The sequence below is a fragment of the Alternaria hordeiaustralica genome (genome assembly GCF_023758085.1).
Source record: "Alternaria hordeiaustralica strain BMP 2776 chromosome Unknown scaffold_23, whole genome shotgun sequence".
NCBI classification, from domain to species: Eukaryota; Fungi; Ascomycota; class Dothideomycetes; order Pleosporales; family Pleosporaceae; genus Alternaria; species Alternaria hordeiaustralica.
This window is the reverse complement of record NW_026056795.1, coordinates 167,870-191,915: the sequence shown is the minus strand read 5'-3', so window position 1 is coordinate 191,915 and position 24,046 is coordinate 167,870. Positions and strand designations below refer to the sequence as shown.

Genomic DNA, 24,046 nt, shown 5'->3' with positions numbered 1-24,046 from the left:
GCAGCTAGTGAAGCTTGATACGGCACAGTGGTGACTGGGCTACGACACGAGACTTGTACGGTGAATCGGTATGCAACGGTAATGTTGCGCGTGATTGTCGCATCACCAAAAAAGTTCGCGACAGCTATCGATAAGCGTAGCGCCGAGCTTAGCTTAGCTCTAGCCCGCATACGTCAATCAAGGCACAGGGTCATGTCGCATGCGCAACTCCCATCCCTCATGGATCTCGCAGCAATATGGGCAACTCAACCAGCGCGAACAAGATCTCCGCCCAGGATAAGTGAGTTATGATCTCCACTCCATTTAAGCGCTGCTGACGGGCCAGGGCGATCCTGGATATGAAGAACCAGCGCGATAAGCTACGACAGTACCAGAAGCGCATTACGGTCTTGACCGATCGCGAGAAGGAGATCGCGAAAGAGTGCTTAGCCAAAGGCGATACGAATAAGGCGAAACTAGCGCTGAGGAGAAAGAAGTACCAAGAGGGTCTCTTATCCAAGACCGATGCTCAGCTAGCGCAGCTCGAGATCCTGACGAGTGATGTCGAATTCGCTCTAGTCCAGAAGGATGTCCTGTTCGGTCTGCAACAGGGAACTGCAGTACTCAAGGAGATCCACAAGGAGATGGGCGGCATAGAGAATGTGGAGAAGTTGCTGGGTGAGAACGAAGAGGCTCGAGCTTATCAAGAGGTGCGTCGCATCCCCACGCTTCTAACCACATGGATGCTGACACGCGCAACAGGAAATCAGCGAACTCCTCGCGAACAAAATGTCGAACCAAGACGAAGACGAAGTCGAAGACGAGCTCGATGCTCTCGAAGCCGAGGTCAACGGCACCGTGCCTGCACTGCCTGACGCGCCCGTCGCACAACCACAGTTCACACCCGAAGAGAAGGCGCAGATGGCCAAGGACAGGGCGGCGAGAAGGGCGAGGGAAAGGGCTGCCGAGCAGGCATCGCAGCCCATGCTGGCGTGAGGAGACATTGCATTGGCGCATAGACTGCATTAGAGCGTGGCGTTGGGGTGTTTTGCTGGCATCGCGTGGACCATGTGACACTTGGCATGGTGCATGTTTGCTACATGTACGCATATACACAGGATTCTATCAGCGACGTTGTTCTACGCGTTTCTGCAGATGGTGACGACGTGTGCGAAACATGGACAATGATGCGGCGTCTTGCATGTTTGCCGTCTACGCCAGTCTCGCCTTCTCTTCACACGCCGAGCGCGCTGCGTCATAGCCCTTGCCCTACAACTACGCCGTCTCTCCTGCCATCCCTCTCCAAACCACCAGAACCTTCCGACGCTGCATCAACAAGCCTTACCCCAGCTCCCTGCACGAAGCTCAAAGCTACCCCGCCATCACCCCACCACCATCAGCCTTACCGAGCAAACACACCCGACATCCCCAGCAAACATGTCGCACTCACACTGTCACGACGAGCATCACGACCACTCGCATGGCGACGGCCACGACCACAGCGACGACATCACGCCCGCGCTACAAAACATACTCTACGAACAACTCGACTTCCCCAAACTCGTCACCCTCAACGAAGATGAGTCCAACAGCGGCCGCGCAATCTGCCAGAAGACCTGGGCGCAGCGTCTCGACCCGGAACCCGAGCTAAAGAGCAGCGCCGACGAACAGATCCTCATGACGGTCCCCTTCACCGGCCAAGTCCGCCTACACTCCATCATCCTGCGTACAAGCCCCGGCCCCGACTGTCCCAAAACTCTCAAAGTCTTTGTCAACGAAGACTCGCTCGATTTCGAAACGGCCGCCGAGAAGGAATCTACACAGATACTCGAGATCAGTCAGACGAGCGAGGTGCAGGAGATACCCGTCAAAAGGGCAAAGTTCGGCACTACACGTAGTCTGAGCCTGTTCTTTGAGGATAACTGGAGTAATGGCGAGGAGGACGAGACACGAATAAGCTATCTGGCGTTCAAGGGAGACTTTATGAAGCTGAACAAGGAGGCTGTTTCTGTGCTGTACGAAGCTGCTGCAAACCCTAACGATCATAAGAATATTGTGGGGATTGGACAGGGCGTGGGAAGGAGTATACAGTGAGCAGGGTGGTTGCATCGGGCTACGAGTAGTCGCATTGAAGGAACTTCACATAGGCATGGCGCATGGCAAGGCGTCAATATCAAGTAGCATGGGTATGCTACGGTCTGTCGATTCTGCGACATTGACGTATATACAAGCAAATGCATTTCATATTCTGCAAGGTCAGTACAGGTGCATGAAATGTTTATCTGAGATGACATACTCAGCGTTATATTTGCGCTTTCGTGGGTATCGTTTCCTCCTTGTATGCATATTGTCTTTATCCAATCCAAATAGCGCCCGTCATGCATTATGCCCCCAGTTTCTTCTGGTGCCGATGTCGTCCCAAACCGCGGAGATTCGTCGCTCTGGGCGCTATCCTTGAGCTCCCTTGGTTCCTTGCGTATGCATTTTTCGCGTGACATCTTCCGTTCCCGTATCGCTGCGTCCCGCCCGCTCAGGTATGTCTCGTCCCGCCCAGCACCTCGCCATGCACCTTGCCCCAATCAATCTTCGTGTCAATCTCCTCATCCACTCTACCCACCACTGCCACGCTATCACCCCGTATGATGTATAGTCCAAGAGGCACCTCTTCACTGGGTTCTTCGTCTTCTATCGGTCGGATGATGCGCTCGACGGCTTCTTGGAGGACGAGGTTCATGCTACCGTCACACGAGTGGAGGAGCCCGACCATGGTACGGCCATCGAGGGTGAGAACTGATACCCGCTCTAGAAATTGTTAGGAGAATGACATGGCAAGGAGCTGTAGAGGCGAGACTTACTGTTTAGGTAGGCGTTTAGTGCCATTGGGAGAATGCTGTTTCAAAAACCGCTGATTCGGATATTTGGTGGAAGTGCGTTACTCAGCCGGTACGTGAGCGCGCCTAGGCCGTTTTCTTCAAAGTTTTCTGCGAGGGACCGAAGGATGCTTGCGTAATGTTTCGCGGTATCGTGTCTTATGAAAAAGGTTGCGACTTGCTGCGGGCTTATGTCGCGAAGTTGTAGAGACTCGGACAGATCTCTTCGACCGGTGAGACTCGAGGTGGATAATTGCGGGTTAGGTGAGCGAGAGGAAGCAACGTGTTGCTTGCGCGTGACGTGGGTTGGTTTGAACTGGACATGAAGCTCGCGATGCTTTCCGGTGGAGCTTCAGATGGCACGTGCGCCGAGCCAATCAGAGCAGTCTACCCTCCGCATCGCTGCTCTTCCCTCTTCCCTCTTCCCTTCCCCTTCACCATCACGCTAGCAGATACCACGGTCCTCTGTTGCTTCTCGTTTGAGCGCTGAAGACCATATTTTTCGATACATCTTCCTGCTACTACTGCGCCACCCGTCTCACCCTGGTTTGACCTCAGTACCTGAGTACACAGAGCCACTCTACCTACGTAGCCATGTCGCAACCTTGGACTTGCATAGGCAGCAACGAGCACAACAGCGCGTACCATGGTCACATATTGCGGGAGCCACTGAAACCACTGAATGACTTGTTCAACATTATTTAACGGATCGTCAGCATGTAGTTTGTATTGAACTCTTCCACCAGCCCCTTCTCCACGACGGACAGAATGGCCAACCTCCTTGACGCTGTTCACCAATACCCTATCCTCGAGGCGCTATTTCCCCATCTACGCCCTGCTGACTTTCAAGCACTTGCAATCAGCAGCTCAGACTTTCGACTCATCATGAAAGGACCAAATGCGCCCGCTCTACCTAAGCGGGAAGACCTGTATCCGTTTCAACTAGTCTCCAGACCCTGTAGTTGTGACAAGAGTCCGTTAGCAGACTACCCGAAGCACGGCTTGCCGACCCTGCGCAATCTGCTTGGTAAGATTGACCACTTGCGAAAAACCACTTCGCAAGAAGACTATAGATGCTACTCCCAGGATATCCAATAACTGGAAGTCGGCCATCTGCGATGCTCTCGGTGGTTTGAGCGACGTCAAATCTTGCATGAAATGCATGCGCACCGTATGTTTCCAGTGCTGGTGCTCATACATAATCGTAGAACTCCCCATCGATCGAGCACAATATGCATGCGAGATGTGCTGGAAAACGGTATTTGGAAGGTTTCCTCCATTGCCTACTGTCTACCGAACATGGCGTCAGGCTGAACTACGAGGCGACTTCTGCAAATGTCGACGTCCAATTATTTGTAGGTCTTGCATTCCAGGACTCCCAGACGCACTACCTCCCTTCCGACACTCTTACTTCAGCCCCATACATCTCTCAGTCTAGCGTTGGGAAAGGGTTCTGTTTATGCAGCTTCTGTCTACAACTTCTGGCGATATGCAGCGTCATATCATTGGGTTGGGTCGGTCGACTCCCGCCGACCCATGGTTACGTTGATAAGAAACACCCTCGATTGTGTATTCACAAGCATATTTCGGCTTTTGCACGTAAATACAACAACACATGTTTGATCATATAATCCCCTTTCACGCTCCGACATTGCGAAAGCTCTGAAAAATCGCCTCAAGTAATCCTACAAACATGTTCTCCTCTACCGCACGCGTCGCGATGGTTCAAGCCCGAGGCTTTCACAAGACCGCCTTGAAGCCTGCATTCACTAATGCTACAACTCCCGAGACGAAGGAAGGTCGCACCCGTTATCACGACACGCACAATCTAATTGAATGCAAGCAGTCTCCCACCACACCATCCGACACCAGCGCCCGAGCAGCATGGCAACGTTACCGCGACGTCGAGGCCCACCAGATATGGCTCTCTTCCCCTCGCAAAGAGTCTTTCCAGACGAAGTTGTCAACACAGCATTCACATCACCCCGAGCCAACGCCCGCAATGACTTTCCGGAAAGACCGCGAGATGCACATAGCTGCACGTCGCGCGTCGGATACCGAGATGCAGGGGAATATTGACCCAGATCGCAAGCTTTTGGGGACTCGGCTGGGGTTCATGAAGGAGACGAAGTCACTGCGCTCACGTTGGTTGGACGCGCTGTTGGGGGGTAGTGAAAGAACCTGAACTTCACGCTCGTGTAAGAGCTTTGAATCATTGTGAGACGAATGAACCTAAATGCATGTATATTGCTAGTACCTTAATCGAGAGACGCGGTATGGTGTCGACTTCGCTTTCGCGGCTACGTGTTGGAGTTCTTTCCATGGCAGGTGCTGGTGTTGTTGGATGGTTCCGAAGCCCGAGGCTAGCGGATCTGGCGCCGCTTAGTAATCATCATTGGTCTCTGCTTCTCCCTTCGGCACTCCTCGTTCCATCTCCTCATCATCGTTTGAATTGCACCGTCCGTGACATCATCACCCGACTCATATCTGCCGCACGTCTTTGCGCATCGATCCAGTACCGGACTCAGCCATGAGTGCATCTTATCGCCCGCGCGCTTCTGAGGAATCATCGCCCCAGACCTCGGAACAATTCTTTCCTAAATCGCAATCGCTATTGTTTCGCTCAACATTTTCCTCAATGTGCATCTTACTTGAGCTCTTCACGTATGCCAGCACTTATTCTCAGCCAAGTTTGGAAACATCGTAGCGATGGCGGTTTGGCAACCTAGGACCGCGCCTATCAGTAGCACTTACTCAATACGCCGCGTTGTCCATATTGCTCGAATGAGGGATTCCATCATGGAATCCTGTGGTTGTTGTTTTGCTTCTGACCATCTCCTAAGTGCAGCAACAAACACTGGGACGTTATGATACATGGTATGATTGCCATCAAGTCGCATGGTTCTAACGGTAATCGACATCAACACTGATTCTAGCCCGTCGCTACGCAATTGTCACGCTTGCCTGCTATCAAAGGGTGTATAGTCGAGGGCATAGACAGCGAAGACGCTGAAAGAGCGCATATGGCAGAGTAGGAAAGCGAAATCGCGCAGGTAGATACTGAACGTAGAGCCAATGAGCCATTCACATAGTCCGCAATCATATCCAACCCAAGGCAAAATTACTGTGTTCAACGAAAACACTCGCATCTACGCTGGATATACAGCTGATAATACTCATGTTTCAATATCTAGTTATGTCTATGATATCTGTCATGCCAGCACAGAGCCCCACGAGTGATCGAAGTACATCTTCCACGGTTTGGTGCGCTGGGTTCAAACACCATGGTCCAACATACACGCTACCTGGCTTCAAGAGTGCAAACTTCACAGAGGTGAACTGTCACATATGGTAGGTATATAAGTCCTCTTTTCCTCCCCTACTCTACCATATCCACTAAACCCTCGCATCATCAAAACACCAGCAAATTAACAAGAGCACTATCTATCAAGTGCATCTCACCATCAAATTTCCAGAACATGCCTTCCTTCTTACATGCTAGCGATAGGCGCTGCGCCGAGTTCATCATGCACCCCGATGCGCACCGTGTGCGTCTTCCAAGCGGTTCCGAGCTCTACTTCACACTACCAATCCACTTGGACACCCAACAACCCATGCCGCCCCAAGATCTCGAAGCGCTTGCTGCATACCTAGAGCGGACTCCACCACACCCCTCAGAAGGACCAAGCGGTCCCACTCACCAGAATAACCTCGAAGTGCGAAGTCTCATCAGCGACTGGCTCCAAGGCTCCCAGTACCTCGACGACTTGGAGATGTACGCGTGGGAGTCTGGTCATGGCTTTCCGATATTTGATGAATTCGGCATGCCAGTTGACTTCCAGTGGGTGTGGGATGTTATCGCTTTTGAGGGAGGTGAGGAGTTGGTCTCCCGTTATGTCGAATATATCAACGATTCTGCTGAGCTGCACGCACAAGCTCATGCCGAAGACCATCATGAGTCCGCTCCCACAGACCCTGCTACTCGCGTATCTCACATGCCTCCTCCCGGTTCTCCGCTCGAGCAACCTCAACATCACCGCTTCGGCCGGTTCCGTGTGGCAACCCAGTCCGACGGACCCGTCTCCGTAGGTGGAGCTGACTTTGCAAACATGGACGATTGTCTGGCATTCCTGGATACCCTTACCGACATCGAAGCGAAGTTGCTCAGTAAGAATATCATACAGTTGGAAGGCGATAGCTCCACTGGGTTGCGCATGGTACCTGGACCGAATGCGAAATTTCTCCCTGAGCGAGCTTCGCAGGCTAAGAAGGAACCTGTCCAAATTCACGCGTCTCCGGCTGACCATCGAATCCGTCATGTGCATGTCCAACAAGCAGACCTACAACCTGCTCAGATCCAAACCATCGCAGCTAATCCTCCAAGCCGTAATATAATCATTCGCCAAGAAGACCAAGGACCACAACCCATTGTTTTCCTTCACAAGAACCCCGTCAAACAAGAAAAGAAGCCCATCCAAGAGCAGAAATTAACCTTCAAACGCGTAGCATCACCACCTAAGCAGACCGTCGCCGCCGAGCTCGACCCCTTCCGCTTCTACGGCCGGGAACTTACACACGAAGCACGAAACCAAGCTGCCAACGACCAGAGGCTGATCGAAGAGCTTCAAAGCCTATGGAATGAGTCCCAAAATCTAGCCGATAATTACCACCAAGTTTCCGGCACGCCCCCTACTTGGCATGCCAAAGATCCACGGAAGGCCTATAACAAGGTAGTAACAATTGATCTGCGCGGGCAGGACGCACCCGGATTCCGACCTCTATTCCCGCTCTCCGACGTGAAGCCTTCCAAGGAGTCCACTCTCGCTCACAAGTCTACCCCCGCACCCAAGACCGCCCACTTCATCTCTGCAGATGCGCGTCGCAAAGTCTTCGGCGCCGAACCAAGTGCTCATCGCAGTGTGTCTTTCCAAGAGCCTACTCGTCTGCCCATGCGCCCGAGGGTGACTGGTATATCTCCAAGCCACGGTGCTGTTGTCGACGACCCGGCGCACCGTATGTGTGGAACAAATGCGCATCAGGCGCGTGCGGAGGATAGCCCAGAAGATTCGCCGAGGCCAGCTTCCGGTGGTTCGTGGATGGATGTTTTTGAAGAGTTGATGTCTTGAGTGAGGTACTAGTATCGAGGAGGTTGAGATATTGATAACGGGATTGGGCTTGTTGTAGTGGCGAGGTTCGGTTGATGTAGGATAGTCAATGTATTCCATCCTTCTGCGCATATGCACTTTACAAAGTGGCTGACTTACCATCTTGCATGCCATCACATTCGCTCTATCATGATTACTTCAAATAACTCACACAGTCCATTACTTTTGCACAATTTATCCATTCCAATGCCGTTACTACCCAGCAGAGCTAGAGAAATCTACGCTATATGGTATGTAAACGTCAGATACCAGCCCAAAAAGGATATTGTTCATGTCCAAGGAGATTCGTTGTCGTATCCTTGAAGAAGCCTATTCTCATGCATATAGAAAGCCATCGGTGGAAAACAATCCGAGGAAGACAAGTACTGGAGCACTGGCCATGCGCAAGCTCCATGTGTTCCCGAAGAAGAGCCCTGGTATATTTGGTATCCCCATCCGTTGTACCCTTTCCTGTGGATCTACAAGCGTCATATATCGTCGAAGCCTTCATGTTGCGCCGGGTTTGAACAAAAAGAGTAAAGTTATAAGATGAAGAAGACATAAACTAGAACGCGAATAGAAGAAGATCAAGGCGACAGGGGGAATCATGCTTGCTTAAAGTCGAAAACCTTGATGGTAATGTGAAAGACATAAAATGGGGAAACTCCTCGCTATGCTTGACCGGCCGTCATGGTTGTATATAGGCCGTAAAGATGTTGTGCGCATGGCGGAAATGCATGAATAAAGGTTCGGGCAGTATCGCTGGTAATGAAGAATAGGTCGACGGGTCGGGGGTATCAATGCAGAGTCGAACACCAAATGCGGAAAAAGACATACTATGCCCTGCTCGGGTTGATGTTCTCCAGCTCGCTGCGCTGGCGCAAGTACTTGGCGGCAAGCTGGTCGCCGCCCTTCATGGACTGCTCCATCCAGTGTTGCGCGACACACATAGTCATTGGGTCGCTGCGGGCGGGGTCTTGCGACGCCTTCCTCTCACGGTTGAGAAGCTCAGTCTTGAAAACCTCGCTGGGCCTGGTGAGCGGCAGGACTGTGCGATGAACAAGCTCAGGCGATGTGAGGTAAAAGATCGCAAGCTCACGCTCGGCCACTGCGTCGCCCTCCTTGGCAGTGATAAGAAGCATGCGTCCGGCATCCTCCATGGTGTACTTGGATAGCGGTTCATCAACCGGAGCTGGTGTAGTAGACGATGCACCACCAGCCTTCTCGACAGCAGCTCCACTGCTGACTTTGCCTGCATCGCGCTTCGAGTTCTGGGTGATGACCTCATCGACGAGCTCTACCATGATTCGGCACACGTCTTGCTTGAGGCCAAGAGCAGCGAGGCCGACATCCCAGAATGCCTTGCCTCGTGCAGTCTTGTCCAGCATTTGCGCAGGCACGAAAGATGCGATGTACTGCAGGTCTCGGAACAGGGTCTTGGGTCGAATGTTAGCGTCGCGGAAGAGGCCTTGGATGACTTCAACGATCATGTCTGTGCTTGGTGGTCCAACTGGAGAGCGTGCACCGTTGCGAGGCAGGGGAGAAGCGTTGCTCACGCGTTCCACGCTCATGCTGTGAGAGCGGCGCTCCTCGCAGTTGGCGATGGCTTCCTCGAGGTTTTGTGCACGAGAAGTCTGAGTAGCCGGCTCACGAGAACTGAGCTCTGGCATGGTGCCAAGGGTGGGTGATTGAGGAACTGGGGGAAGAGTCTCCCGGCGGTTGTTGTACGAGCGGCCCGTTCGAGAAGACAGTGATGCTATGATGAGCAGCTCTAGCTCATACAGAGCATGCAGTTTAGAGTATGGGTTGGGATGTGTCTGGAACCTGCCCAACAGCCGTCGGAAAGCAACGTTGTACGGGAACTCGAGTAGCCCAGCCTTCTTCGCTGTGGCATTGCCAACCGAACGCGAAGTCGCGTCGCTGGAAGTCGAAGATTGCTCGCCGGCAGATTGGTGAGCGTCGGATGCACTGGCGTGTTGGAAAGTTGCAACAGGCGGGGCCGCTGTTCCACGCTCGTTGCGGCCGAGCGTATCCAGCGGCAAGTTGCGTGAATCGGGCAGGGTCTGCTTCCGGATGTTCTTCATGCTCTTCTTAGCGAGCTGCTTCTTGCGTTTCCGTTCTTCTTCATCTCTACGCTCGAAGCAGTCATCTAGCAAATCGCCACCGAACCATGAGTCGGTTTCGCTGCCGTTGGCGAAGACCATTGTTCCGAGGTCACTCAGAAGCAGGCCCGTGAGTGTTTGCTTCAGATCGAGCATGAAGCGGCGCTTGTCTTCGTTGACCATTGCAGATTGCTTCAGCATCACGGTACCCTTCGACGATGATGCGGTACGTGGTCGGATGCTTGTGGCGTTGGTAGGAGACTGCGCTTGGGTCTGGAACGGTGACCAGAAAGTAGCCATAGAGTCGATTGCATGGACGGGTGAAGACCCGCCGAAGTAGTCAGGGGCATCCATGGGGTTTCTTCCCCAGGGGCTCTGGTCGAAACTGGAAGATCCATTGCGGTTAGCTGCGGCACGCAGACTACCTTGGCTTGGTCGTTGCGAGAAGTCATGGCTACGAGAACCAGGTCGGCCATGGGTCTCGTACTCCTCGTCACCGGCGATGGAAAGAGTGCCAACACCGGTCAGGAACAGGTCGCCCTTCTGACGTCCGCTCTCCAGGATCTGCTGGTCGCGTTTGTAGAGGTCGCTGGCCCAGAGCACGGGCCCGTCGAGAACGCCCTCGCCAATGACCTTGGTGACGCACTTGTCGACTTCGAGACAGAAGCGATGTATCCGCTCTTCGCCTTTGCAGAAGTTCTCCACGCTGTATTGCATAAGCCACTTCAGGGTGATTTGTGACTGCTCGTCTGACAGCTTATTCGGGCCACCGAAATCTTGAGAAGCTGACATGAGGTCGACCAACTGAGCTTCGTTCTGGCGTAAGAAGCTGTTGCTGTTTCGCGGCTGAGAACCGGACGGGCCTCTGACATTAAGCATCTTTGACTGTTGGTCCATGATCTTAAGAGCAAGCGCAACGTTCTTGGCGTCCTCGTATGGCTTGGAAGTGCGGACATCTGTGATGTACCACATCTTGTCTCGAAGATTCTTGAACGTGAGCATCATCTCTTCGACCATACCATCTGACCGCTCCTGGGACTGCTTGAGCCACACGAACCAGGCCTCGAACTCTTCAATGGCATTGGCTGCCTTGCTGAGGAGGTCGCGCGGGCTGCGGGAGAAGTAGTTGAGAAGGGCTGCGTAGCCGTTCTTGACCAATGTCGGAGAGCTGAGTCTTTTCAGACTCTGCAATGTCTTGTAGTACATATGCGCATTGACGAAATCGGATCGTGCTTGACACTGGTACATGGCAGTCTCAAGCATGGTGACCAGAACTGAGTTGTTCTCTTGCTTCTCGCCGACTTGAGGGTTGCTGTGACTTCTCGGAAATTGTGGTGAGCGCCGTGACGAGACGTTTCTTTGGCTGGCAATCATGTTGGTAAGCTGGCTTTGGCTCTGAGTGGAGTTGTATGGGTTGCGTGATCCGAGGTTTTCGCTGACGTTGCGTACTGGGCCACGTCCACGAGTGCTTTTGCGGGTCGTCATTCTGTTGCTGAAGTTCTTCGATTCGCTGTCGGGCGCAAGATCCTTGGGAATCTCGTACTCCTCCACCAGCTTGGCGATTGCCTCTTTCAGCTGGTGGTAGTCGTTGCCAAGATCGAACCTGTTCCCGCCCTCTTCGTCGTCGCTGCTGTCGCTGTCTGGTGAGTCCTCGTCGTGCTCATCCTCATCATCAAAGTCTTTGCGCATACGCGGCTTCAGCTGCTTTCCATCGGCGGAGATGTAAAGAACAGCCCATCGCTCTGCGCACGGATGGCAAGAGCCTGATGTGGCTTCGAAACCTAGGAGGCGAGTCATCTCAGAACATGCCATTCGCAGCTGTCTTCCGTATTGCTCTGTTGGTGCAGGCTTCATCTCTGTCGGTGATTCGCCGGATACCGGGTTGCTGTCCAGAAGTGGCTCGCGCGAGGTCTGGTCACTGGTCATTGAAGAAGCACTGGCACTCAGGATAGAGCTTGCGTCAGTCACGGAAGCGGCAGCATTGCGGAATGGAACCGACATTCCGGACATGGAAGAAGCAGAGGAAGCCAGACCGGTACGGCGTTGGCTGTCATTGTCCATGTGGCTGGACGACGGACGTCGCTCCGGGAATAGAGCGTTGACCAGGGTGACAATGTCGGCTGGTGACAAGACAATGAATGGCTGAACTTCCACAGTTTCTCTGGGTGATGTTATAGCCTTTGCAGGAAGCAAAATTGGCTTCGAGGGTGTCTTGGTGTGCTTGAACCGGGCCAGGATGTTCTCGATGTGTGTGCGGATCTCTGGGAGGATTTCGTTCTTCTGCTTCCTACAATTCTGTTAGCTGATGGCCCAAGGGCACTCCAGTACAGCGCCATACCAGTTGTAGGTCATGTTCACGACATATTTCTGCGCTCGTATGGCGACCTCTTTCAGAATCTTGATGCGAGCATGCTCACTGATGTGGTGGCCAATCATGATGCCATGGGTCTGTTAGGTGTTAGTTTCGCAATGCTTGCGTCAGAAAGGGTAGACATGCCTCGGGATGAATGATGGCGTTCATGAGGAAGGTAGAGAAGAGCCAACGCGAGACAAAGAAATTTTGCGAAGCCCTGCGCAGGCTCTTCTCGTCCTCCAGCTTGCGAAGGATGGCATTTCCAATCTCCAGGACTCCTTCTGGGATACCGCCGGCACTGGGCTCATCGTCAACGACCTCGAACAGACGCTTGACAGCCTTGTCAAAGAACTCGTCTGCTGCGATGGTGTCCTTACTGGAGCGCGGGGTCGCTTGCATTCCGGGTCGTGCGGCCTGCTCCTCGGGCTTCTCGAGCAAGAACTGGCCATCCTGGAGGGTCTGCATAAGATAAAGCTCCAAGTTGGTCTTTCCAGGCCATTCTCGCATGCCGGCCCAGACATCGAGCACAGTGCGGATGAAGTTGGGGTTGTTGTTCTTGATCAGCTTGGCACAAACAGTGGCCCATACATCTGTGCGGCGAAGGTCCTCTGCCGAGTCGGGTCCGGACGAATTAGCGAAGATGGTGTAGACGAGGGCAGACAGCGGATCGTGACGCTGGAAAGATAGCAGACGTTCTACCGGGCTTGTTCCTTGCTGTTGGGCCTTCTGCGAGGGAGCGGTACGGCTACGGGCGTTTGCAAACATGACCGAGTCAATCGGGTCCATGGTCTGACGGAAAGACGTAAGAGAAGTGAGCTCTTGCTGCGAAAGACTGGAAATACGAGCAGCAAGAAATTCTGGGTTCGTACGGATTTCGGAAATGAAATCGAGAAGGTTGTCCAGAATCTTGGACGGGACTTCATTGAGGAAAGTGGAGGCAGAGAGGGGCTTCTCGCTCCGGAAGTTCTTGGACTTGCCAAACTCCAGATCCGGCTCCAGGAGGGCATATTGCCGTGTGGCATCGCACGAGTTGCGGACATCGTTGAGGGCGTTGTAGAGGGAGGCGAACGACTTCTTGTCGTCGGAGCGGAAGTTATCGACCAGCGTGCGGTAGGCCAGCTCGCCGCAGTGTACCAGACGTGCGGAGAGGGCGCTCGAGACCAGCCAGCGGTGCAGGCGCACGCGGGCATGCGTCTTGCGCTGCTCCTGGTAGCCCTGGAGGCGGATCAGGTGGGCGAGCTCGGCGAGGGAAGTCGCGGACGGTGGGATGGCTGCAGTCGGCAGGTACGAGTCGGTGTAGGAGGAGAGGTCCGCGGGCAGCAGGCGCGGCAGGCGGCCGGCGGGGGCAGACATGGAGGCGGGTATCTGGGGGCGCTGGAGTTGCTGGAGGCCATGGCGGTCGGCGTGGACGTCTGGAGTTCCGCCAGGTCGGCTGCCCATGGTGGCCGGTGGTGGTTTGGGAGCGCGAGGTGAGGGCGACCTGGGCGGGCTGTGAGACCTAGGCGGAGCCTCAGCAGGCGGGTCGTCGACTTGAGAAGTAGTGTGCGAGGGCGTGTGGCATCTGGACGACACATGGGTGACGGTGGGCGACACGGCTACGAGAAAGTCAGCGTCGGCTCGCCTGCCAGCTCATCGTACATGCACAGAGCAGCGCATTGATGCCCGCGCCAGCTATTGGCCGGAGACGCGCTCGCGCTCGGGGGGGATAGCAGAGCACGGGGAGGGAGATGGGCACCTACGCGGAGTGTTGCCAGCCTGCGCCGGCGAGGCTGTGAGTTGGGTTCGTCGCATCATGTCGCCATGAGAGAGCCCCATGGAAGCCCTACGGAAGGTGCGGACCTCAAGAAGGTGGCAGAGATCCCCTACGGCATTGCCAGATGGGGCGGTAGTCTTGGGAGAAGAAGAACTGCTTTGGGCGCGCCCTCTCCACCGCGCTCGACGTATGCGCTGGCGCGTCTTGACTCTTTAGGTGGTAATGATACAGAAGCGAGGCAAAAGAAGCGTGATTGGGCCTCGTCCTCGAGTCCCTGTAACAAGTCACGACTGCAGCTCAACGGCCCCCGACTAATCCCATACTACTGCTAAGCCGCCAGCCGCCTAGAGAGCATACCGTGTGCGAAATACAGCGGGGGAGCTGCTTCAGATTGGTGGCCGTGCCAGACCGCCAGACCTGCCCACGACCTCCATGTCGCCATGGAGCCGTCCAGGCGATGACTTGCAGGAACAGCACATCGCAGTGGGACGAATGAGGACCAGCCCGCCGAATGCCTCAGCTCAGACCCTCGCCTTCCCACACCAGCCATCCCCGCCTCGCACAGAGACTCGTCGACAACGCACGCTTTCGATCGGCACCGTCGTCGCTCTGGTAGAAGCTTCGGCGACGCTCTCCCGCCGTTGGTGCTGGCCGTGTTGATGTCGCCATAGAGAGACTAGGCGGTATCGCTGGCCGCCTCTGCGACCGCCCCTCAACGCTACCCCTCCTCCCTTCACCACGGCACGCTGCCCTCACCAGCAGAGCAACTCGTAAACTCTCAAACACGCTCCGCCGCTGCAGCTGCAGCGCCAATACAGACGACGCCCCTCAGCTAATCGCCTGCGCGCAGCTCTGCTCGCCCTCCTGACGTGACGGCCGGCGAGTGGAGTCGCCCTCTTCCCCTGCGCTGCCAGCGCATGGCTGTCAAAAAGGACCAAGCCATGCAACATGCTGCACGCCAAAGCATCGCGCTGCACCGCTGTGAACCCATGTTTTCCCATTCATCTCCCAGTGCATGCCTAGTGCCTCGCAATCCTCGACATCATTCATCACTCCGCCATGCATATCCAGTCGCCATCCAATGAGCCGCACCGTCACACCACATACTAAACTCTCTGCAGCATCTCCTGCTTGGGGCTATCGCTGCAGTCGCTGCGGAGCTTCGTTTCTTTTGCATGTTTGCAGTCGCAGTGCGTCTGCCGCTATATCCTGGTGCATGGCAACTCAATCGCGATCGTAATATTACGAGATAAGAATATCCTGCGTGGGCGTTGAAATGTTACATTGAACATGTTTCGTTTCCAGCTGGCTATCGGAGATCGTCGACCATCTGCCGGTCGCGTGTAATACCCCGCCACACGATTGCCGCATACAGACCGCTCCTTCTTCAGGTACCCATGGCCATTCCACGTACTCTACCCAACGGCATTTGGGCTGACGGCTGCCCTGCCCAATCGCTGCTAAGCGCCTATCTACAATGCAAGACATGCGAAATCGTGGCGATCCCCGCTAATTCGACACCAACGCGCCAGCGTAGCGCTCTACCGGCACCATTGTACCCGATCGCTGCCTCCGCGACTCCATCACAGCTTGCCCAGAACCCATAGTCAAGGCATGGCTTCCCTGAGTAGAGGAGCGACACGTTTCCGACTGTGCTGCACTTGTCGCTGCCACCAAGTCTTTCTCCACTCGCTCTTGCTGTCAATGTCGTCGAAGCCCTGCCAGTCCTCCAATCCCAACTCATCTTTTGAATTCGTGGCAAATGTTTTGGCAGCCGACACGGCGCCGTCGTTGAAGGCCCATAGTAACAGTTCTCTCTGGAATTGCCCATCTGCACCCGACGACGTGGTCATCAGGGAATACATGTCCAATTCACGCTCCCTTGCAAAGTCCTCCAACGCTTTGAGGAAGGCGTCGGATGCCTGAGCACTTGCTTCGTCGCCGGCTTTCTTCTGGAGAAACTCTATAGGCTTGACAACAGAACTAACACCGAGCTTTCGGCCACCCTGGTCCCATTGCTTATAATCCTTCCGAAGTATGTCGTGCAGCTTTAGACTTCCAATGTCCTTCTTTGCTGCGTTGATCTCCTTGTAGAAGCTGGCGCGGTCGAAGCTTGCAGCCAGCGGGGGACAGAGCACGATCTTAGCTTCCAGGTACTCGACAGCCTTACGGTCATGCTCGGTCGTTTTGTTCTCGTCGTGGAGATCGGCCGTATCGATGAGAATGCTGGCCAGTCCCAACTGGGCGACGTCTGCATCCCAGCGCTTGACAAAGGCAGCGTCGTTGGACATGCTGTCACCCTGCGCATGGGCTGCCCCCGAAGACAAGGCAGACGCGGAAGCCATGTCCCATGATGGCTGGCAGTAGTTTGCAACCAAGCTAGTACAGCTGCCACACTTCTCGATTATCCTCGGTTCGTCGCCTGTGTCTTCCGGTACTTTTTTCTCGTCGTCATGATGATCAATGACACCAGCGACACGCTCTGCATAGATTTTGCCCAATTGGCCCTGCAGCGCATTGTGGTCTACCAAGATCCATTTGGTATTCTCAGGTGCGAGCTTCGACTGTATGTCTGACAAGGCGGGAAGGTCATCCAACGTGATCAAGTGATTTGAGTCAATATTGGCGTGCTTGAACACGGCCAAGTATTCCGGTCGTAGCTGAATATCGGCAGCAGGAATATTTGTGATTGGTACGTAAAGTGGGCTAAAGGCATTCTTGGGCGGCGACATGGACCGGAGGTATGCGTACAAAATGGAACATGACATCGAATCAAGGTCTGCATTTCATGAGTATGCAGCGCTATTGTGGAGCAGGAGTCATGCTCACCCGCAGACTCATTGCCAATGACGAATGTAATCTTCTGACTAGTTTCAATGGCGCTCCGGAGAGCGCCTCTCGCGTGTGTAAGAAAAGCTCGCAAAGAATTCCTCGGCACCGCCATGGCTGTGTTTAGCGGTGAGACGTGTGTAGGTTTCGGGAGGGTGGAAGTGGACGAGCGAATTGTGTTCAAGAATGAAAGTGACGTACAAGGCGCTCGGACCATGCCACGTGCATCACGAGGGCAGGAAGGCGCGATGACGGGAATGTGGTGGGCAAGCGACGTTGATTGTTTGTGGGTGTGAGATTTTTCATGTCCAGATCGCGTGATGATTGGGGAGCCGATTGTATTCTTTGGTGTCCTTGCTTTGCTACCTACCCAGCACTTGGAAAGGCGCCGCATGCGCGTAGTGGCCCATGGAGGCTTTGACTGACCTCGACCATACATCTCGCGATATCTTCCCTGACTGCCTATCCGATCTCGACGCTACCTGCCGGGACACCTCTAGTACTCCGTAGCCGACGAGCAAAGAACTGCATGATGGGCAGCATCTCGTCGCGGCTGCTCGGCATGCCATCGCCGTTCTTCTTCCACTCTTTGAACTCGATATATTGGAAAGCATCCTTCAGCTTCATAGTCGCACTGTCGGTGACTGCAGACTTCTTGTCTGCCTTACAGATCAGCACTGGTGTCTTGCTCTTCTTCTCCAAAGCCTTCAGCGGCAATGATTGTGATAGAGGCCCTCCGATACTGATCACCCCGCCTAATTCTTCCTCAAGCTGGGCAGCAGCCTGCAATGCGACCATGCCGCCTTGCGCGAACCCAAAGATCATGATCTCGCGTGCTTTGTAGCCGCATTTGCCGATGAGACCTTCGCGAATGACTTGATCTAGGACCAGAAGTGTGGACTTCTGGACGCCGGTATCCATGTCCATCTCGCCTGTAGTGGAGTCAAAGATCATGTCTTCACCCCAGTGCATTCCACCGAGATCGAACGGCAGTGGGTTCGGCGCTTGTATCGCGATACATGCTGTTTCTGGGAGGTTCAGTTGCTCCCCGAGTTTCGTGAAGGACGCATTCGTGTCGCCGAGGCCGTGTAGGAGGATCAAGATGTTCGTGGGTGATTGCGAAGCCGGCGCTGGACGAGTTAGCGAGCGTAAGAGCGACTCTGGAGATTGCGACATACGTGGCGTGATGCTCAAGGTCACCGACGATGGAAAGTCAGCTTTCGTGGGGAGTCGGCCCGGCATGTTGTCGCGAAGATGGGGTTGTGGCTGAGTACATGGTGGAGTTGGAGCACCTGAGACTCGGGAGATGATCGCGCGCTAACTAGCCAAGCTTTCTACCACGGAATAAGCAACAACCCCAACTACCTAGGTATCCTACCTGAGGCCAGGCTACAGTATTGGCAAGAGAACTCAACTTTCGTTTCGCATTCTGTGGTACTGTCCAATGAGTATTTGGAACCTCTTGCAGGCGCAGCCCCTCAGCTCGCGAGCCTAGACGCTCCGTCATGCGAGGCTAAGCTTTACCAAGGAAGCTTGTTTGACTGTGCCGAGCGTCCCGTTGATCTGACGTCCACATCCTGGCCCATTACGCACGCGTCTATACCACAACAGGTTCGTCAATATACTTTCAAACGTGCCGACACGAAGTATGAGCCACTCAGATCAAGATGTCAGCGGTCTGGTGCGTAAAGTGGCGCAAGAATGAGCTCAAGGACCCTGCATGTGCTTCACAGCTGAGCCACAAGTGGTCCCTGGATGGCTGAGGGCGAGAAGAGAGGGGTACGATCGGCCTCGATGAGTGATTTGTTACTGCCAACAGATGCATGAATGCTGGCCGACTATGACGCCGCGTGGCATCGGTTGTCCGAGGAGAGATACTTAAAGGCTGACAAAGTACGCCTCTAAAATGGACACTACACTCAACTACCATTCCTGAACTACAGACAAGTCCAATATCAATCCTCATCTTTTCGTCTTCACATTATCAACTATCAAAATGGGTTTCTGGGGTCCGTGTGTCTCACTTCTCGAAGATATCTCCCACTGACTCCATTACAGACAAGAACGAAGACAACTACCAGCAGGTATACGAGAATGACAACTTCGAAGAGAACAAGTCAAGTCTGGGACACGAGATGATCGCTGGAGGAGCTGCTTTCGCAGGCTTCAAGGCATTTGAAGACCACCAGCGTAAAGAGGGTATGTATTTCCTCATGCTTGATCTTATCGCACACTGACGTCGTCTCAGGCAAGCCGGTATCCCATCAGTTCGCCAAAGAGCTTCTTGCCGGCTTCGCAGGCGCTGAGGTAAGCATCACCGTGAGACGGTATATTAAATAGCGGCTAATTGGATGTCTGTAGGTTGACAAGCTCGCTGAGACCAAGGGCGAGGACTGGTTCGACCGCGAGAAGGCCAAGCGGGACGCAGAGCACCATGCAGAGCGCATGTACGACGAGCACTACATCGACAACCACGGCGCGGACCAGTACGACCCTCAGCAGTACGGTCGCCCAGAGAAGTTTGAGAGGCGCGGATGGTAGCGGAGGAGACACGGCTATGATTGGTCAGACCCGTAGAAGCAACCAAGAATCCAATGAAGGACTAGCTCAATCCTTTTGAGACCAGTGCTCTGGCCAGCCCCTCGGTATCGTCAACGTGTTTCGTGAACAGTGGCAGCTGTGTGTCTTTGTCGACGTGTGTGTTTATCCGGTCTTGTGCTGGAGGCTTCTGAGGGGCTTCCACACCTGCAGAATACAGGATCCCTAGGTATGACGTTGTCGCCAATGCGCCAATAGCTGCCAAGGGAAACATGATTCGTGCAAATCTCCTCCGCGGTATACTCAATCTCATCGTGACAGCCCTCGCAACCACGGTTTAACTGCTGGAGGTAGCACGCGACCATCTTCGCATTTACTAACCCTTATCGCATCCGTGAAACATTTTACAGTGTACCTGCGCGGAACCTCATGCATCGACGAGAAACGCGAACGCGCTTTTGTGCCCCCCATTGATCGTGTTTGGGTACTGACGCGCCGACGAGACGGTCATGAAGTTCGCAAAGTGAGACGACGCACCTAAATAACTCCATCCACGGGACTGACGGCAGTAGAGAGCTAGAGCGCGATCTGGTACCGGAGTGGCGGCTCAAGTACTTAGACTACAAGGTGATGCCGACTTCCGCTAGCCGACGCTTAATACCACAGACGACTGACGATACCTCAGGTGGGCAAGAAGAAGCTCAAGGCCATCAGTCGCGCCCTCCGCAATGTCGAATCGACCCCACGCCTCCGCCGACGCGGTACCCAGATCCTGCCCTCGCCCTTCGACGCCGCGCCCAAGTACACGTACCTCAACCGCGACCAGACGGGCAGCGCCAGAGACCCCGAAGACCTGAGGGCGCTTGCTATCACCAACAGCCGCAGCCAGCACAGCCTGCGTCAGAGGGCGAACAGCAACCAGAGTGGCCGCACGCCCGAAGAAGAGCCATTGGCACAGAGCGAGACGAACCGCCGCGACTGGGCACACAACTACGGCAGTTTTGAGGGAAGCACATCTGATGGCGCCACCAAGACCGGCACCTCTGCAGACAAGGCCAAGGCACCGCCGTCGTTGAAGCTGCCTGGGGCTGCGCTCGACCCTGAGAACCCTTCCCCGCAAGGAGGAGCGGCGTCTGGCGCATCGCTGCGAAAGCAGAAGACAGTCACGCTTCCTCCGCCAGCAGAGAACGACAACGACAATGCTTTCGAAGTCGGCAAGACGGTGTCACCCCACAAGCATCACAACTCGCTACCCAACAGATACAAGAGCGTCTTCACCCCCAAGCGCATGAACTCTCTGCCCGGGCCTATCACCGAGCACAAATCGCGCCCTTCGGTACGCCGTCTGTTTTCACTGAGCAGCAAGACTCCCCCGGAAAGCCCAGGCGACGTCCCCCTCGAAGCCTATCGCGATCTTGACTTCCGACAAGCTGAGTTCTTCAACTTCCTGGATGGCGAGCTGGACAAGATCGAGTCGTTCTACAAGCACAAGGAGGACGAGGCTACCAAGCGCCTGAATGTGCTCCGCGACCAACTCCACATTATGCGAGACCGACGTATCGACGAGGTCATCAAGCGTCAGACGGATAAGATCAATGCGAAGGCCCACAAGAAACACGACGGGCATCATGTGCTGAGCAACGGTCAGAACAGCAGCTCGGGCGACGAAAACCAGCAGGCCAACGGAAATGGGAATCTTGGAAACACCCTCAAGGACACTTTCCTGAACCCCATAGACGCCGCGTTGGACGCCATCAACGCGGGCAAGTACGGGAAGAGCACCAAGAACATAACACAGCTTGCGACTCCATCGGCTCTTCAGCCCAAGGACCATCCCGATAGCCGTCGCGACTTTGCTAGACGGCCAGAACTGCCCGACGTGCCATACCAGACAGCGAAACGCAAGCTCAAGGTGGCACTGCAGGAGTACTACAGAGGACTCGAGCTTCTCAAGTCCTACGCGTTGTTGAACCGGACTGCCTTCCGGAAAATCAACAAGAAGTACGACAAGACTGTCAATGCGCGACCGTCATCGCGGTACATGAACGAAAAGGTCAACCAAGCCTGGTTCGTGAACAGTGATGTCATCGAAGGGCACATTCGAGCAACGGAGGACCTATACGCAAGATACTTCGAGAAGGGCAACCACAAAGTCGCCATCGGGAAGCTACGCATCAAGATCGCTCGAGCAGGCGATTACACAGACAACACATTTCGCAACGGTCTGCTATTGTCGGCGGGTGTCATACTTGGCATCCAGGGTCTCATCAAAGCAAACACCATTGCCGATCTGCATAATACTGACGGGAACGAGTTTGCAGTGAACACAAGCTATCTGTTGCAGGTGAGTTTACTCATATGATGCATGAGGCAAAGCTAACGTCTTTAGATATATGCTGGGTACTTCCTTATCAACTTCCTTCTTCTCTTGTTCACTCTGGCGTGTCGGACCTGGCACGAGCACAAGATCAACTACGTCTTTATCTTCGAATATGATACCCGCCACCACTTGGACTGGAGGCAACTTGCGGAGGTCAGTACTGATAACATACCTGACACGCCGACACTGACGTATTGTAGCTTCCTTGTTGGACTTTGTTTATGCTTGGGCTGTTCATGCAAATCAACTTTCATCAGGTTGGGGGAGACCGACTTTATCTTTACTACCCAGTCATTCTTATTGGTATATCGGTCGCGCTTTTGTTCAATCCTCTGAGGATAATGTACTTCCGCACTCGCATGTGGCTGCTGTACTCCTTAGTAAGTCTAGTGATCTGTTCGTGCGAGATCTCTGCTAACGCATCGTCAGTGGCGCCTGTTACTCGCCGGTATATACCCTGTCGAATGGCGAGACTTCTACTTGGGCGATATGTTCTGTTCCCTGACCTACAGCATGAGTGTAAGTCCGCCAAACCCATCCTTGCTCCAAATCACTGACCCGTCTAGGGCATCGCATTGTTCTTTTGTCTCTACGCGCACGGCTGGGACAACCCCAACCAATGCAACTCGTCTCATCTACGCGTTACAGGCGTTATGACTACATTGCCAGGTATATGGCGATTGATGCAATGTCTACGACGTTACAAAGACACCGGAAACAAGTTCCCTCATCTGCTGAACGGCGGAAAGTACATCGCAACCATCTTGTTCTATGTCTCCACCAGCATCTACCGCATGGATCAGAAACCGTCCACCAAGGCAGTCTTCATACTGTTCGCAACCATTAATGGCATCTATACGAGCTTCTGGGACATCTACTACGACTGGAGTCTCGGTGACCCACACGCCAAGCATCCCTTCCTGCGCAAAGAGCTGGGATACAAGAAGGTATGGTGGTACTATACTGCCATGTGTATCGATCCAATCTTACGGAACAACTGGGTTATGTACCTCGTCACACCCCTGCAGCTTCAGCACTCGGCGACTACTTCTTTCTGTGTCTCCCTCAGTGAGATCTTCAGAAGAGGCATGTGGTCTGTATTCCGTGTTGAAAACGAGCACTGCACGAACGTCGGTCGCTTCCGCGCAAGCAGAGATGTACCACTGCCGTACTACCTACCCCTGGACGCAGAAGAGGAAGAGGACCACACCTCTGGTATCCCTCGAGCACCTACCCTTATCGACGAAGAACAGCCCGACGAGCTCCGCCCATACACACCGACCGAGAACCAGAACCAAGTCCGCCGCCCAGCTACAGCTTCAGGAGCAGATCTCGAACACTCCCAGTCGAATACGCGGAAGCGCCGCGGCCCCCAAGACGACTTCCGTCCTTCTCCTCTCCAGCGCGCGTTCACTCATGTCGGCGAAATCTTCCGCGACGCCCACGCTGAGGACTTTGAGCGCAAGACGAAACCTGAGCTTGGCCGCGATCCTCGCGAATCGAATAAAGCCGATGACGACGACACGGATGATGATTCGGATAATGAGGAGGAACAGGAGCAGGAGGCATTGGTCAACGCGGATGGTAGTGATGGCTCGGATAGTAGACACAGCATTGCTGAAGTTGAAGTCGATGATGAAGTCGCCGATGAAGAGGAGCAGAGTGCGCTGTCGAGGATACGCGAGGACTTCAACATTGGAGTTACTGGGGCGCGGAGCGATCATACGCATCAGAAGTAGTCTGCGATAACAACGTGGAGGTGGCTGGGTTGTTGATGCATGGGTCTGGAGATGATGGTCTTCGCAATGGTTTAGTTTCCTTCGCCCTAGTCTAAAACTATTCTTTTCAACGTTCTAGCGTCTTGGGGTATCATCTAACAACGCAGTTCTCGTCGTCGGTAGAGTGGTTTACGTAGGAAACTCTACAAGGGTCTGATGAGATCACACCTGTGAGCACCCCATGAGCGTTTCATGGATACAAGTACAAACAACGTCCTCCAAATTCCAACCACCGCACCACCGCAGCCTCCAAAATACCTTGGGCCACATTATTAAGATTACTCAACCCCCATCCTCACCCATCAACATGACACAAAAAC

At 54.1% G+C, this 24,046-nt stretch overlaps 9 protein-coding genes across 9 annotated transcripts; 4 read left to right on the top strand and 5 right to left on the bottom strand.

The window, feature by feature from the left end:
• Positions 1–236: 236 nt before the first annotated feature.
• Positions 237–975, top strand: J4E84_008690 (uncharacterized protein; the record flags this gene model as incomplete). Its single annotated transcript, XM_049391260.1, has 3 exons — positions 237–280; positions 326–689; positions 742–975. 3 exons carry the CDS (start codon positions 237–239, stop codon positions 973–975), a joined length of 642 nt encoding a protein of 213 aa, XP_049240962.1.
• A 441-nt stretch (positions 976–1,416) lies between these two features.
• Positions 1,417–2,073, top strand: J4E84_008689 (uncharacterized protein; the record flags this gene model as incomplete). Its single annotated transcript, XM_049391259.1, has 1 exon — positions 1,417–2,073. One exon carries the CDS (start codon positions 1,417–1,419, stop codon positions 2,071–2,073), a length of 657 nt encoding a protein of 218 aa, XP_049240961.1.
• A 436-nt stretch (positions 2,074–2,509) lies between these two features.
• Positions 2,510–2,859, bottom strand: J4E84_008688 (uncharacterized protein; the record flags this gene model as incomplete). Its single annotated transcript, XM_049391258.1, has 2 exons — positions 2,510–2,781; positions 2,835–2,859. 2 exons carry the CDS (start codon positions 2,857–2,859, stop codon positions 2,510–2,512), a joined length of 297 nt encoding a protein of 98 aa, XP_049240960.1.
• A 3,469-nt stretch (positions 2,860–6,328) lies between these two features.
• Positions 6,329–7,975, top strand: J4E84_008687 (uncharacterized protein; the record flags this gene model as incomplete). Its single annotated transcript, XM_049391257.1, has 1 exon — positions 6,329–7,975. One exon carries the CDS (start codon positions 6,329–6,331, stop codon positions 7,973–7,975), a length of 1,647 nt encoding a protein of 548 aa, XP_049240959.1.
• An 854-nt stretch (positions 7,976–8,829) lies between these two features.
• J4E84_008686 (uncharacterized protein) lies at positions 8,830–12,531 on the bottom strand (the record flags this gene model as incomplete). The annotated part of the gene is made up of 2 exons (XM_049391256.1): positions 8,830–12,382; positions 12,434–12,531. The coding sequence occupies 2 exons, from the start codon at positions 12,529–12,531 to the stop codon at positions 8,830–8,832; spliced, it is 3,651 nt and encodes a 1,216-aa protein (XP_049240958.1).
• Positions 12,532–12,553: 22 nt separating this feature from the next.
• Positions 12,554–13,888, bottom strand: J4E84_008685 (uncharacterized protein; the record flags this gene model as incomplete). Its single annotated transcript, XM_049391255.1, has 1 exon — positions 12,554–13,888. One exon carries the CDS (start codon positions 13,886–13,888, stop codon positions 12,554–12,556), a length of 1,335 nt encoding a protein of 444 aa, XP_049240957.1.
• Positions 13,889–15,808: 1,920 nt separating this feature from the next.
• J4E84_008684 (uncharacterized protein) lies at positions 15,809–16,933 on the bottom strand (the record flags this gene model as incomplete). Its single annotated transcript, XM_049391254.1, has 1 exon — positions 15,809–16,933. The coding sequence occupies one exon, from the start codon at positions 16,931–16,933 to the stop codon at positions 15,809–15,811; it is 1,125 nt and encodes a 374-aa protein (XP_049240956.1).
• Positions 16,934–17,492: 559 nt separating this feature from the next.
• Positions 17,493–18,272, bottom strand: J4E84_008683 (uncharacterized protein; the record flags this gene model as incomplete). Its single annotated transcript, XM_049391253.1, has 2 exons — positions 17,493–18,160; positions 18,209–18,272. The coding sequence occupies 2 exons, from the start codon at positions 18,270–18,272 to the stop codon at positions 17,493–17,495; spliced, it is 732 nt and encodes a 243-aa protein (XP_049240955.1).
• A 754-nt stretch (positions 18,273–19,026) lies between these two features.
• On the top strand, positions 19,027–23,687 carry J4E84_008682 (uncharacterized protein; the record flags this gene model as incomplete). The annotated part of the gene is made up of 10 exons (XM_049391252.1): positions 19,027–19,039; positions 19,089–19,229; positions 19,279–19,337; positions 19,392–19,549; positions 20,141–20,195; positions 20,254–21,912; positions 21,958–22,101; positions 22,149–22,328; positions 22,378–22,467; positions 22,515–23,687. The coding sequence occupies 10 exons, from the start codon at positions 19,027–19,029 to the stop codon at positions 23,685–23,687; spliced, it is 3,672 nt and encodes a 1,223-aa protein (XP_049240954.1).
• Between the last annotated feature and the right edge of the window lie 359 nt (positions 23,688–24,046).